Source organism: Megalobrama amblycephala, linkage group LG22 (assembly GCF_018812025.1).
Source record: "Megalobrama amblycephala isolate DHTTF-2021 linkage group LG22, ASM1881202v1, whole genome shotgun sequence".
NCBI lineage: Eukaryota > Metazoa > Chordata > Actinopteri > Cypriniformes > Xenocyprididae > Megalobrama > Megalobrama amblycephala.
In genome coordinates, this window is record NC_063065.1 from 14,480,005 (window position 1) to 14,496,199 (window position 16,195).

At 37.2% G+C, this 16,195-nt stretch overlaps 1 protein-coding gene across 3 annotated transcripts in view; it reads right to left on the reverse strand.

Moving 5' to 3' along the window:
- fndc3bb (fibronectin type III domain containing 3Bb) overlaps positions 1 to 16,195 on the reverse strand; it is an 85,395-nt gene that overhangs the window by 63,247 nt on the left and 5,953 nt on the right. For all 3 annotated transcript variants that reach the window (XM_048174928.1, XM_048174927.1, XM_048174926.1), the window contains exons 2-3: positions 2,433 to 2,564; positions 2,095 to 2,170 (exon numbers count right to left, since the gene is read on the reverse strand). In XM_048174928.1, the coding sequence (XP_048030885.1) occupies positions 2,095 to 2,170; positions 2,433 to 2,540 (184 nt within the window). In that variant the 5' untranslated portion in view covers positions 2,541 to 2,564. The remainder of the gene's footprint in view (positions 1 to 2,094; positions 2,171 to 2,432; positions 2,565 to 16,195) is intronic.

The following is a 16,195-nucleotide window of genomic DNA, read 5'->3' on the forward strand; positions in this document are numbered from 1 at the left end:
TTAAGACCAATTCGTATATTTGTCATTTAGAAACCCTAAAAACTAGTTGATTTTGAAAATATGCAATTTTGTCAGTTACCGTGATTCATAAGCTTCTTTTTGCACTTTCAGATGAAGGCGCTAAAGGCTCTCTGAATTACACACATAGTATGCGATACCTCTTTACAGAACTGTTTTAATAAAGATAAGCCAACTGTACACTGCCCAGCCCTGGGAAAACATTTATCAGCAAATTGTTTGCAAAAACGCAAAGTCAACATCAAAGAATAACAGCGGACTCGCCTTATCCAGCGCGGCACGGCCACCTGGCAAAGATCGAACAAACATTAGAAAATTAAACAATGTTCTTATCCTGAACATGCCAGAACATTACCATGGCCTTCAACTGCATCGTCTCCACACCTGTGAGACTTCCTTTCTCTCCGTCTACATTCTCTCTCGCTCCTCTGTCGGCCAGCTGCCAGCTCCATCTCTACCATAAACCAAACACCCTTCTGCTGCTGATTCTGCTATTCTCATTGGACAAATTGAATTAAACAGTCATTGCAGCTCCTCTTAGCTGTGTAAACAGTGATGTGAGCGCTCAGACGGTCGGAACCAGTATCCTGTGGTCTAGGCTACTGTGACTCCACATTTAATCTCTTACATACACTTGAAAAACTCTTACTGAGGGAATTCAGTGGCCTTTATTAAGTTAAAAAGACATTATGAGGTCAGATGTAATTTCGTTTAAGGATTCAGTGACCGAATGCCTCTCCACTGGCCAAACACACAAGGTTTGTAGCACTATCACATGGCCTAGATCCCTTAGAGGTTTGCAAATAATTATTATGGGAGAACATTTTAGGGCCGCACAATTTAGGGGAGGAAAAAAAAAATCTACATGTGATTTTTCTGATAAAAGTTACAGTGATTTAAAAAGCAATTCTCCAGGTTTACTGTGCTCGTTTGTATGGCTGCGCAATTGGGCCAAATTTTGTGAATGTATATCAATATAACTATAAAACATTATTACTAATAACATTATTACTACTATTATTGTTGTTGAATGAAAATATTAAACTAAATAAATGTTACTATTTTAAAATTACATTTTTGTTTTTATTTTTGATTAATTGTGTTGCCCTAGACATTGCAAAATTGATGCAGATGTATTTGGGTCATTGACGAATAAGGTTTTTAAAAGTGTAAAAAAACATAATGGAGATATAATTGGTTTCGAATAGTTGAAAGAGAATTAGTTATTTTGGTTCACGACCATGTGGTCATTTGCAGGTGTCTGAATGATGTCACATCCTGTCATACGTACATACAACATACCTTTCCATGTAGCAAAATATAATTTAAACATTTTGAATTCGATAAAAAAGATCTAGGTGTACTACCTTAAATACTTTGGATGTCATATCTTTGTTTATTATTATTATTATTATTATTATTATTATTATTATTAAGGCCTTTGGACAAAAAAAAAAAAAAAAAAAAAAAGACCCGTTACGTCATTGAACCACTTTAAGAGATGCGAAGAATGCAAGTTAAAGGCAAAATGTGGAAAAAAAAAAAAAAAAAGTTTCTTTAAGCATAAATCAGTTTAGTGTGACCTCCTGGATTTCTTCCAGTTTCTCAAAAAAGAACTAAATTTTCAACAAAAATCATCACTAAATAGCTATAGAAGCTGTTTTTATCAGATTTTTTTCTGTTTGTTAATACAGCATACAAATTTACTGTATTTTCTGTTTATATTCTAATAATAATTATATATGGTCATTATATTACTGCTAAAACAACATCTAATGGTGGCCTAAGACTCTTGCACAGTACTGTACTTCACAAGTTACGACATATTGCAGATTCATCTCGGTTCTTGGATTCACACCAAACGGCGAACCATCCAAATCACTCTCCAGACTACATCTCTGAGCATGCATGAGTTTGGAAAGCAGCATTCATGCCAAACAAACAAATACAACAGAGTGAAAACACCCCGATTCATTTCAAAACTGGTCTGATTCATTCACAGATTTGAACAGCAACATTTAGCAACAGCAATCTACTTGAAGAATACAGTGGAAAATAAATCTTCATTGGACAAACCTTGGATGCATTGCAAAGCCCCATCTTCTGTGCGGATGGTGAACGTCTCACCTGGGTTCACCTGGACCAGGATCACCTGTAAAAGAAAAAAAATGCTAGATGTCACACATATTAATTTTGTCAAAACAAGAGGCAATTCTAGGTCTTTAGCTAAAGGTCCTTAGCTATAGAGTTGTTTTGGCTTTGAGGAATATTTCTTGCTTTTAAAATAAAGAGGTTGTGAGATCTAATGTTTCTGACAATTTATTAAATAAAACCAATCAATAAAAAAAAAAAAAAAACTATCAATAGGCAATAGATAAACTCCCTAAATGGGGTCTATAACATTATGAACTCACCTGCTGTGGTGCATCGCCATTGATCATGTGGTGCATCATGGGAACCTCGTTGCTCAATGGAAGCGGGAGGTCCAGCATTTGGTCCGTCATCATCATGGTGACGAACATTCATGGAGCCCTCCGTGCAACAGCCTGGGAAAGAGACACACTATGTTAAAATAAAGTCTGACAGTATGATGAAATGGTCTCTTTAAGCCAGACCGCTCTTTAAATGAACAATTAGCCTCAATTGAAATCAGCCATGAATGGCTAATGATGAAGACTAAAGCAGATCCTCATTTGCAAACCCATCCAGACACACACATATAAATCACATACGTGCTTAAACGCATGACTCAGTGAAGGGCTACTGGTCGGTTATGGAAAGGGGTGAAATCATTATGATGTCACCAATGTTTATATGATGATGTAATCTGTAAGGATGATGTAATCTGTATATAAAATGCAGTTATGGGGCGACAGTCTCTCCACCACAGCCAGGAGACTGGACTGAGAGAGAAAATTAAAATAAAAACAGAACAAAACAGGATTCTTTGTCTTGCAGCAGCAAGAAACATGTCTGAAACATCATTAAATCTGCATGCCTTTATAAAAAATAAAAATAAAAAAAAAATACAATTTTATGCAGAGAGAACTATATGCACTTTTTTCGCCGTAGAACGTCTTTTTAAAAGATGTAATATAAGTCTAAGGTGTCCCCTGAATGTGTCTGTGAAGTTTCAGCTCAAAATACCCCATAGATTTTTTTTTATTAATTTTTTTAACTGCCTATTTTTGGGCATCATTAAATATGAGCCGATTTAGGCTGCGGCCCCTTTAAATGCTCACACTCCCCGCTCACGGAGCTCACGCTTGCCTTTAACAGCATAAACAAAGTTCACACAGCTAATATAACCCTCAAAATTGTTCTTTACAAAGTGTTTGTCATGCAACATGTCTAATCGCCTAAGTATAGTATTTATTTGGATGTTTACATTTGATTCTGAATGAGTTTGATAGTGCTCCATGGCTAAAGCTAACATTACACACTGTTGGAGAGATTTATAAAGAATGAAGTTGTGTTTATGAATTATACAGACTGCAAGTGTTTAAAAAATGAAAATAACGACAGTCTTGTCTCCGTGAATACAGTAAGAAAAGATGGTAACTTTAACCACATTTAACAGTACATTAGCAACATGCTAACGAAACATTTAGAAAGACAATTCATAAATATCACTAAAAATATCATGTTATCATGGATCATGTCAGTTATTATTGCTCCATCTTCCATTTTTCGCTATTGTTCTTGCTTGCTTACCTAGTCTGATGATTCAGCTCTGCACAGATCCAGACGTCCTGCCCTTGTCTAATGCTTGAACATGAGCTGACTTATGCAAATATTGGGGGCGTACACCCTGACTGTTACGTAACAGTCGGTGTTATGTTGAGATTCTCCTGTTCTTCTGAGGTCTTTTAAACAAATGAGATTTATATAAGAAGGAGGAAACAATGGTGTTTGAGACTCACTGTATGTCATTTCCTTGTACTGAACTCTTGTTATTTAACTATGCCAAGATAAATTCAATTTTTAATTCTAGGGCACCTTTAACTCTTTATGTGCTTGAGAAGAGCCATTTCTTTCAAATATTAACATATTACAAATATAACAAACCTTTCTTTAGCAGATTTGTTTCATATAGTACATTATATTATGTTGTGATGCTTAAATTCACCTAAGAATTACTGAAACTTACTTGTGTGTTTTGTTAGATAAAATAATACAGATATTTAATCAACTATATTTAATATTAAATATGAAATATTTATTGTCATATGTTTATTATTGGACATAACATGAAAACAATTATAGCAATATTACTGTAAGTTCAGTTTTTAATTTCAATGTACACTTAGCATGTGCATGTGTATGTGTTAGCATCTAGCTTAATACAGTTATCTTAAAATTTATTCATTCACATTTAAAAATTAAAGGGATAGTTCACCCAAAAATGAAAATTTGATGTTTATCTACTTACCCCCAGCGCATCCAAGATGTAGGTAACTGCGTTCAGCACTCGGTTAGTGAGGTCTGATCGCACTCTGACAGTGATGTCTCGCACTCACTGTTGTTGTCAGAGCACGATCAGACCTCACTAACTGAGTGCTAAACGCAGTTGGACATTGTGGTGTTTTAGAGGTAAAAAATTATATAAATACTGTTCAGTTTCTCGTACAAACCAATCGTTTCGTGTCTTAGGACATCAATGTGTCGTCACGAGCCGCAGGGTTTAATTTGGATTTGTCTATGCAAGTTTTTTCAACTCTTACTGATAGAGTTCCCATTCACTCACATTATTTGACTGACAGACCACAACGGTTGCAGTTAAAAATCATCATTTGTGTTCTAATGAAAAAACAAAGTCATCTTGGATGCGCTGGGGGTAAGCAGATAAACATCAAATTTTCATTTTTGGGTGAACTATCCCTTTAATGTAGCAGCTTCCACCTTGTGTTCAAAGAACCATCAAAATTCATATAGATATAGACTACAGATAATCAGAGTGCAGGCCGAAGCCATTGAAGTACAAAACACTTGCACAACAAACCTGGCAGAGCAGTCAAGTAACTGCTGTAAGTACTGTATAGTTTTACTTGATGTAGAAAGGAATTATGCTTCTGTCTTCAAAACAAGCGCAATCTTGCACACCTCTCAGAATTGATTCACATGACACTCTTAAAACTTAAAAAACAACCAAAGTTCAGGTAGTGGGAGAAAGATCAGCAATGATAGTGTCATCTCCTCAGCTGACTGGTGCCATTTCCCTCTACGAAAGCAATAACCTGTCCCATTTAACTCCAAACACGCACGACACCGCCAGGGGTCAAACCTAGAGCAACAAAATCATTCATCTGATGTTCTGAAGTAGCACAGGAAAAACAACAACTACAGTGATTACAGACAGAAGCCTTAAGATACGACAATGTACTGAGGTGGTACCAAGAGGTGAATATATTGTTTTCACCATAGCAGAATGTTCATAAAACACGTTAAAATCATGGTATTTTGTTTTTTTGTTAGAATAATTTCAGCTGGCTGTTAAAAACCACAAAAAAAATCTCTACACACCATACTCTAAATCTTTAAGACGTAAGGAGTTGTAGATGTGAGACGTCCTGTGATCTTCAGGAAAGAGGAAGATGAGAGAATAGAGATAGGGGCTTTTTATTGGGTCATAAATGCCTTCACTTCCACTGCTAAACACACACACAAATATGCTAAACACACACCACCAATAGCCAACCTGTTCACTTGGATTTGACTACAGAAAACATCCTGAAGTTAACATGAAATGGTTCTCAACCCACAATCTCCATAACATGGCATATATGTAACTTACACATAATTAACTTTATTCATATATATTTTATGTATATTAACTTATATTTTTATTATTATAACTGATTTTACCTAAATGAACAAAACGAAACACAAAACCAAACAAAACAACAAACACAACCAAACCAAAACAAAAAAACACAAAAACAAAACAAAACAAAACGCAAAACACAAAACAAAACACAAAACAAAAACAAACTAAAGCAAAGCAAAGCAAAAAAATCCAAACCAAAACAAAAAACAAACAAAAACAAATGAAACCAAAGCAAAAAACAAAACAAAACCCAAAAATGTTGCCAATTTTCTTTGGACCAACATGTATCATTATTTCAAGGAACATCAAAAAAATAAATAAATAAATCTAATTAAAAAGTCAGGTTTTGAGTTGACCATTGTGACTTGTCTTTAACAATTACATGAACATCAGTTCTATATTCACCTCACTTCAGGCACTACTAAAGCATCCTGCAGTCTTTCTCATTCTGAGCATGCTTGTTTTCCTTTCCTCAGCGTTCTTTTGCCACGGCCTGTAATTACCGCCCAACTAAAATCATTAACACTATGGCTTAACACACCAAGTCCTCTGGGGTCCAAAAACCTTCGCTCTCTCCTGCCCCCCTCCTCCCCCCTTTTACCCCTCAAGCTCTCAGTCCATTCTTTTCTTTCTACTCTCCTCATTCCCCTCATTCCTGAGGATGGCTGGAGTCTGAACTTCTGTAGACTTGAGGGGGGCTAAATCCCCTGAGAGAAAAGTCGAGAAGATGCATACAATGTCAGAGCCGAGGGGACTGGGGGGTGGGGGTGTGTTCTTGGGTGTCACACAAAGAGGCAGGACCCCCTACCTTCACGGGTCATGTTGTTGTGACCACGTCACAGCGAGTGTCAATCAAGAAAGACACAGAGTCCTTTCATGGCACGGCTGAGGTTCCACTGATGTGGGGTATTCCCTAGACCACCTCCCCGTCGGCCTCACAGCCTCTCGCATACAATCAAACAGCACGCCTTTCATAGAACCAGAATAACACTACTGAAACAATTCCGTTTCCTTGGTGACAACATCTCAGATCTTCTATATCTCAAGACCTGGATGTATGACGGTTCAGATTTTAGAGTACATGGATCAGAGTGCAGCTTGATATATGTATTGTTTTGATAAAGATGCAACTAAATGCAGTTATTGGAAGGTAAATAGCCAATCTCTATAGATTTAAAAGGTGATATCTACAATATATATAGTGCTAGAGATTCAGAAGAGATCTCAAAAATGTCACAAAACATCTGAGGCAAGGCCGATGCTTCACAGAAACAAAACTCAGATCTTTAGTCTCCTGAGGTATGAATGAGCAAATCTTTGAGCAATAATTATATCTACAAATGAGCAGATGACATGCAGTACTTGAATCCTCACATATCTTGAAGGAAATTAATCTTTAAAAAGCTCTTTTTGTTATACACTACCATTCAAAAGATTGGGGTCAGTAAGATTTTTGTCTTTTTAAAGAAATCATTACACATTAAATCGATCGAAAGTGACAGTACAGACATTTAACGTTAAAAAAGATTCCTATTTTAAAAAAAGGTGGTTCTTCTGAACATTCTATTCATCAAAAAATCTTGAAAAAAATAAAAGCAACTATTATGGGTTCTACAAAAATATTAAGCAGAAAAACTGCTTTCAACAGTGATAATAAGAAATGTTTCTTGAGCCTCAAATCAGCATATTAGAATGATTTCTGAAGGATCATGTGACACTGAAGACTGGAGTAATGATGCTGGAAATTAGGCTTGGACATCACAGGAATAAATTACATTACATTGAAATAGAAAACAGTTATTTTAAATTGTAACAGTAATTTACAATATTACAATTTTACTGTATATTTGATTAAATAAATGCAGCCTAGGTGAGCACATGTGATGAGACACTTGATGAGACAACCCAAACTTTTGAAGGGTAGTGTATATTCTGTATAAATTCAAATCACAGGTAAAACTGCAACTAGGGAGCCTTGCCCCCTCTAGCCAATCCAATTCAAACACTAATTAAATATTAAACACAAGATAATAAGACTTAGACTAATAAAACTCCCTAAAACATTCAAGAGAAAAATCTACTTTGTACAGTTACATTCTGCAGCAAAAAAGTTTCAACAATGCAAATTTTTAGTAATATTTAGAAGTAAAATGTGTAATTTCTGCAAAGACAATGATTATTTTCAAACAGGTTTCCCAAACACTCATCAGCCAATAGCTGATACAACAGATAGCCCCGCCCCAAACTCACACTATTGGCTAAGCCGGTGTTGCTATGTAAAGGACAGTCAAGATGCGCAAATAAACAAGACAACGTTTTGATAACACCACAGAGCCACAATGTTTACACTTTTAAAGGTGCTAAAGAGGATGTTTTGTTTTATACATTTTTGCAATATTACTTGAAACTGTCTTTACTAACTGATAAAAGACTATTTATTAGGTGCACTGAAAGTAATAATATTAATATACATCATCTGTGCACGAGGTAGGGCCTTAAAAACATCAGCCAATCCTTTACGCGATCATCGCGTAAACGATTGGCCCTCTGGCTTGTCAATCACTGCCGTGACGTTCCTTGTGAGAGACGAGCCCAGCTGCGCGCTCCAGTAACTTTCCACACTCCACAGGCGCCGCATGCGATGTTTTTGTCAGGAGACAGGAGTAACAACTGCAGATTATGAGTTACCTGCGGTGAGTCCGACATAATGAATCCACTAACACGACACAGCGAATGCCAGTGGTAAACACTCGTGCACGAGTTTTGGGAGGCGTTCCCACGAAAGCAGGGGGGGGGGGTTGTTCTTACGCATGCACTCATTTCAAAAACTCAGTAACAGTCTTTGGTTTCTCAGTCGACGAAAAGATCCTCTTTAGCACCTTTAAGGGAAATCAACCTACTCTTATAGTTGTCTTTACAACTATACATTAGAAAGTTTGGAAAATCTTCACAACAGCAAACCAAGCAGTAACAACAGCACCATAAGACAGATTTAATTCTTTTTAGAAATCTGTTCTGGCATCTGGCAGGTTTACAATCCCAGATGTGGACCAAGTCTGGCATGGGCCTATAATCCAGCTAATGGCACATAATAACACTGAGGAAGCTGGGAAACCAAGAAAACCATCACTTTTTCCTCTCCATCTCCCCCTCGTTCTTTTATTCTCCATTCCATCCCTTCCCTCAGCCCTGATCAGCTGAAACACACACACACACACATACACAAAACACATGCTCAGGCTTGCACACACACATTCCCAGAGAATGAGAAACAATCTAAATGTCACATTTTTTTCCCCTGCAAAGTAACTCCATCTCACCTCGGAGCGCTCAGCATTTCCATTTCCCTGATGTTGACTCACGTCTGTGACTCTGATCAGCATTTACAGCCAGATGACATCACCTCTTTAAAAATATCTCGACACAAATATCTCAGCCACAATGGAACTGAAGCGATAACAGACCAGACAAGGCACAGACAGGAAATCAAGGACACATTGCAGGAGTGTGGCAGAATAACGAACCAACTGGCAGGCCTTTATTTGCGTCTGGTCTAGTAGATTGCTCTAGTCGTGTTGCTGGCCTGGCTGAGACCTAGTAGACTTACCTAGCATGCCTATCAAGCTAGTGCTACAAAGTATAAAGGTCTGTTCACACCAAGGACGATAACTATCACAATAATGATAAAGTTTTAAAAATCGTTCTAAATTTAAATTCCCACACCACAACTATAACAGCACAGAAGAACCATATAGTTGGAAACACTTTCAGATTCTTTTTTTTTTTTCAGCACAAGAACAATATAAACATTAACAGCCAATCAGAATCCACATGACTTTAAAAGACTTGAGGATTTAAAATGGCAGACGACATGACATAACTGCAGCCCACGCTTATAATAAATAGAATGTTACTAGGGCTGGGTGATATATCGCATGCGATTGTCACGCGCATTTCGTCAGTAAAGCCGGTTCCCTGATTACCGCTAAATCGCCATCACCTGCTTTCAAATGGAGCGCCATTTAATAGACAGAACCGTAGATCACTGACAAGCTACGCAATATCGCGTTCATTATCGAATGCGATTCATCTGCGATAATGAACGCGATATTGCGTAGCTTGCGGCTTTACTGACGAAATGCGCGTGACAATCGCATACAATATATCGCCCAGCCCTAAATGTTACCGTCCATTAGTGTGGACGATAATATATTTATCATTATAGTCGTCGCCCTTGGTGTGAATGGGTCTTCAATAACCATAAAAGACTGAAATTTAAATCATTATTCAGAGGATAACCGAAAATAAATAAATAAATAATCAATTATTTAATTCAACTTATTTAATAATCAACACTCAAATAGCTAAAATAGCTGAGCTGCACAAACATTTAAATTGCACATAAATCAACTTTTTTATAACAGAATTGTTTCTACTCCAGTTGGTGAAATATAAACCTTTAAACGACATTGTAAAGTGACATTTTATAGCCTACAAACTGTTTTATTGATGTCTTTCCCCGGTTGAAACACTAATCGAGCGATTACACAGGACAGGATTTATTTCGGTAAGTTAATGTATCTTTCAACGTACGGTAATGTATCTTTCAACATACCTTCTGATGTTCACACATGTTTATTTCATGCTGTAACTAGTAGTAAAGAGGAGATAAGATGATCGGTTCATGTGCGCTTCATCCGTGCTCCAGCTTGAACTGAGGCAGCTACAGCGATCTGTCACGCCATACTTTTTTTTAAAAATCGACTGAATTTTAAAGTTGAGATTTTGCCTCATATTAAAAGTAACAAAGAAAAAAGTGATTATTTTGCGATTATTTGACGGCAGGCACACTACAAATGTTTGGTGAAGTTTTGCTCACACATCAACAGAAAAGCAGACTAAAAGATTTTAGATTCAAGAAAAATGCTGATTAAAATCGAGAAATTAATATTGTCAATCCAGATCTAGTGTCAACACAGCAGACATGTTTAACTGTTGTAACTTATCCACGTTGTGTGCATGGAATAGACGCTGAACGCTGATTTTCGGTAGCTGAAATTGCGGTGCACATTTGATACAACACGAGGGTTCGTAAACAATGACTTTTTTTTTTCTGTGAACAACTATCCCTTTAATTAAGCTCTCAAATGTTTAAGATTAGTATCAATTTTATCTCTGAACAAGCAATAAAAGAAACAAAAAATGAGTATAGAGCTATGAAATAAGTGTGGATAGCATAGACCACATAATTTTGATGAGAAATGTTTTAGTTCACACTGAAATCCCTTACTTTGATTTCAGACTTTGATATCTTGGTAAATCTGAGAACAGTTTGTGACATTGTCTGCGATCTGATACTCTAGAGAGATTACTAAAGTCTATTTCTCAAGAGCAAAATATGTTCTCCAATTAATCTCACTGCAGTCCAAGACATTCATTTGTGGTATTAAATTTTTCTTTTCTTTTCTTTTGGCCTATATAACAGCATCAGGACCGTCTCAACACCTCTGTCCTGATTAAGAGATAAAGGTGTTACCCAACACTGACACCACAGACTCTGGAGCACAACCTAGTTCCTCCCTGAAGGCACAATAATGCAGTTACACACCCAGCTGAGCTCAAAAAGCTGACCCTGTTTCTCCATGCACTGAAACTCCATCCACTCTCACCTTACAAAACTTACAGTGAAAGACACAAGAAGAGAGGGGACAAAAAATGAGGGACAGTGCAGAGAAAGAAGACACAGATTCCCAGGATCCAAATTCAGTGTTGCATAACCCCAATATGAAATGTGATCTGGCCTCTAAGCACTGAGAAGGAGCAGAGGAGCATCTTAACTGGGTCAAACTGAGTGAATCATATTCTCCAGTCACACAGAGGAATTGCGCAGGGTCACAGCAAAGAAATTTATACAGTCTCACACCCTTAACATCTTAATTGTGTCCAGGGGCAGAATAAAAGAGGAGGTATAGATTGAGAAAGGAAGAGAATGATAGATAAATGTGAAGGACTCTGTATGTTTTTGCCGGGAAAAAAAAAAAAATCAAAAGGATGTGGCGTTTACTTGCGCTCCAGAGAGCCTCTCTAAACGTTAGCTTAGAGATGGAGTCCACAGCACAACACAAACATACTGCTCAACCAGTGTATAGTCCTGAATTTCTGAATAATTCATTCTCATGAGCCGGTACTTGTTAGTGAATCAAACAGCATAGTCAGATTCCCGAATAAATGACTCTTATGAGCTGGTTCTTTCTGGTGTATTGCCAAAAAAAATTCAAAATTAATGTGAACAATGTAGTCCGATGCCCGAACAAATGACTCTTCTGAACCAACCCGATTTCATGGCAATTCGTACGTATTTTATGAGGTGGCTAAATTCGCACATCATCACTCATACAAATGCAAACGTTTTTTTGCTAAATCGTATGTATTTTATGAGTAACCAAATTTGTAAAATTTGTACGAATTGCCTACCCCTAACCTCGCCCCTGAATCTACCCGTCACTGGGGTTTAGACAAATCGTACAAATTCGTATGTGTGCGGTCATACGAATTTGTATGAATTAGCCATTTCATAAAATACGTACGAATTGGTCGTGAGATAGCGTGGTCTGAGCTGGTTCTTTCTAGTGTATTACAAAACAACAACAACAACAACAAAAACTTAATGTGAACAAGGTAGTCCGATGCCCGAACAAATGACTCTTCTGAGCCAACCCGATTTCATGGCAATTCGTACGTATTTTACGAGGTGGCTAAATTCGCACAACTTCACTCATTTTTTTGCTAAATCGTATGTATTTTATGAGTAACCAAATTTGTAAAATTCGTACAGATTACCTACCCCTAACCTCGCCCCTAAATCTACCCATCACTGGGGTTTAGACAAATTGTACGAATTCTTATGTGTGCGGTTGTATGAATTTGTACGAATTAGACACTTCATAAAATACGTACGAATTGGTCGTGAGATAGCGTGGTCTGAGCTGGTTCTTTCTAGTGTATTACAAAACAACAACAACAACAAAAAATTAATGTGAACAAGGTAGTCCGATGCCCGAACAAATGACTCTTCTGAACCAACCCGATTTCATGGCAATTCATACGCATTTTACGAGGTGGCTAAATTCGCACAACTTCACTCATTTTTTTGCTAAATCGTATGTATTTTATGAGTAACCAAATTTGTAAAATTCGTACAGATTACCTACCCCTAACCTCGCCCCTAAATCTACCCGTCACTGGGGTTTAGACAAATCGTACGAATTCTTATGTGTGCGGTTGTACGAATTTGTACGAATTAGCCACTTCATAAAATACGTACAAATTGGTCGTGAGATAGCGTGGTCTGAGCTGGTTCTTTCTAGTGTATTACAAAACAACAACAACAACAAAAAATTAATGTGAACAAGGTAGTCCGATGCCCGAACAAATGACTCTTCTGAACCAACCCGATTTCATGGCAATTCATACGCATTTTACGAGGTGGCTAAATTCGCACAACTTCACTCATTTTTTTGCTAAATCGTATGTATTTTATGAGTAACCAAATTTGTAAAATTCGTACAAATTAGCTACCCCTAACCTCGCCCCTAAATCTACCCGTCACTGGGGTTTAGACAAATCGTACGAATTCTTATGTGTGCGGTCGTACGAATTTGTACGAATTAGCCACCTCATAAAATACGTACGAATTGGTCGTGACATAGCGTGGTCTGAGCTGGTTCTTTCTAGTGTATTACAAAACAACAACAACAAAAAATTAATGTGAACAAGGTAGTCCGATGCCCGAACAAATGACTCTTCTGAACCAACCCGATTTCATGGCAATTCGTACGTATTTTATGAGGTGGCTAAATTCGCACATCATCACTCATACAAATGTAAACGTTTTTTTGCTAAATCGTATGTATTTTATGAGTAACCAAATTTGTAAAATTCGTACAGATTACCTACCCCTAACCTCGCCCCTGAATCTACCCGTCACTGGGGTTTAGACAAATCGTACGAATTCGCATGTGTGCGGTCATACGAATTTGTACGAATTAGCCACTTCATAAAATACGTACGAATTGGTCGTGAGATAGCGTGGTCTGAGCTGGTTCTTTCTAGTGTATTACAAAACAACAACAACAACAACAACAACAACAACAACAACAACAACAACAACAACAACAACAACAAATTAATGTGAACAAGGTAGTCCGATGCCCGAACAAATGACTCTTCTGAGCCAATCCGATTTCATGGCAATTCATACGTATTTTACGAGGTGGCTAAATTCGCACAACTTCACTCATTTTTTTGCTAAATCGTATGTATTTTATGAGTAACCAAATTTGTAAAATTCGTACGAATTGCCTACCCCTAACCTCACCCCTAAATCTACCCGCCACTGGGGTTTAGACAAATCGTATGAATTCGTATGTGTGCGGTCATACGAATTTGTACGAATTAGCCACTTCATAAGATACATACGAATTGGTCGTGAGATAGCGTGGTCTGAGCTGGTTCTTTCTAGTGTATTACAAAACAACAACAACAAAAAATTAATGTGAACAAGGTAGTCCGATGCCCGAACAAATGACTCTTCTGAACCAACCCGATTTCATGGCAATTCGTACGTATTTTATGAGGTGGCTAAATTCGCACATCATCACTCATACAAATGCAAACGTTTTTTTGCTAAATCGTATGTATTTTATGAGTAACCAAATTTGTAAAATTTGTACGAATTGCCTACCCCTAACCTCGCCCCTGAATCTACCCGTCACTGGGGTTTAGACAAATCGTACGAATTCGCATGTGTGCGGTCATACGAATTTGTACAAATTAGCCACTTCATAAAATACGTACGAATTGGTCGTGAGATAGCGTGGTCTGAGCTGGTTCTTTCTAGTGTATTACAAAACAACAACAACAACAACAACAACAAATTAATGTGAACAAGGTAGTCCGATGCCCAAACAAATGACTCTTCTGAGCCAACCCGATTTCATGGCAATTCATACGTATTTTACGAGGTGGCTAAATTCGCACAACTTCACTCATTTTTTTGCTAAATCGTATGTATTTTATGAGTAACCAAATTTGTAAAATTCGTACGAATTGCCTACCCCTAACCTCGCCCCTAAATCTACCCATCACTGGGGTTTCGACAAATCGTATGAATTCGTATGAGTGTGGTCATACGAATTTGTACGAATTAGCCACTTCATAAAATACGTACGAATTGGTCGTGAGATAGCGTGGTCTGAGCTGGTTCTTTCTAGTGTATTACAAAACAACAACAACAAAAAATTAATGTGAACAAGGTAGTCCGATGCCCGAACAAATGACTCTTCTGAGCCAACCCGATCACATGGCAATTCATACGTATTTTACAAGGTGGCTAATTTGTACGAATTCGCACGACATCACTCGTACGAATGCATACGTTTTTTTGCTAAACTGTTCATATTATACCAATTGGTTATGAGGTTTTTTTTAGTAAATCAATAACATAAGGCGCAAACAGCGTAGCCAGATTGCCGAACAAATGACTGGTTCATTTTTGTGAGTCAAAACATACAGCATGAATGGTGTAAGCTGAATCACTTATGAATGTGTTCTTTTTAGCGAATAAAAAAAAAAGGTGTGATCGACTTGCAGTGCCGCTACACAGGCCAATTAGTGAATCGCTCATGTCGTACTTTGATGTCACACACCGATCGGTCTCCACAGCGCTGCATCAAGTCGTACACATCTATTAATAATGTGAACAACACAGTCTGATTCCTAATCAAACAACTCTTATGAGCTTGTTCTTTGTAATGAATCAAAACGTAGAGCATGCAGGAACAATGTAGTCCAGATCACGAAAGAATGACTCTTATGAGCTGGTATGTTTTTAGTGAATCAAAAATATGTAGTGCAAATAAGGTAGTCTGATTCCTTAAAATGACTCTTATGAACTGGTTCTTTTTAATGAGTCAAAAAATACAGCGAGAACAGTGTAGTCTGAATCACAAATGAATGACTCAAACACATACAGCTTACAAATAACGGTCATGCTGTGATACAAATATCAATGTTGTCACTGAGTATTTATCACAACGTGTATTTAAAGATACACATGCGTTTTAGACAGCATTTCTTAAAATAAACAAATGAAACATGTTACCACATGTTTTGGTATTGCTATTTAAGCAAATTATTGGATTGCATTTATGCCGCTCACAAAAAAAACTATTTTGCAAGAATTATTTTAAATTTATTTATAACTGAAACTCATCATTTTCATCAAGTCGCAATGAGCATAATTTTCTTCATAAAATCCACATAAAATCTTGTCACTGATGTTAAAAAAAA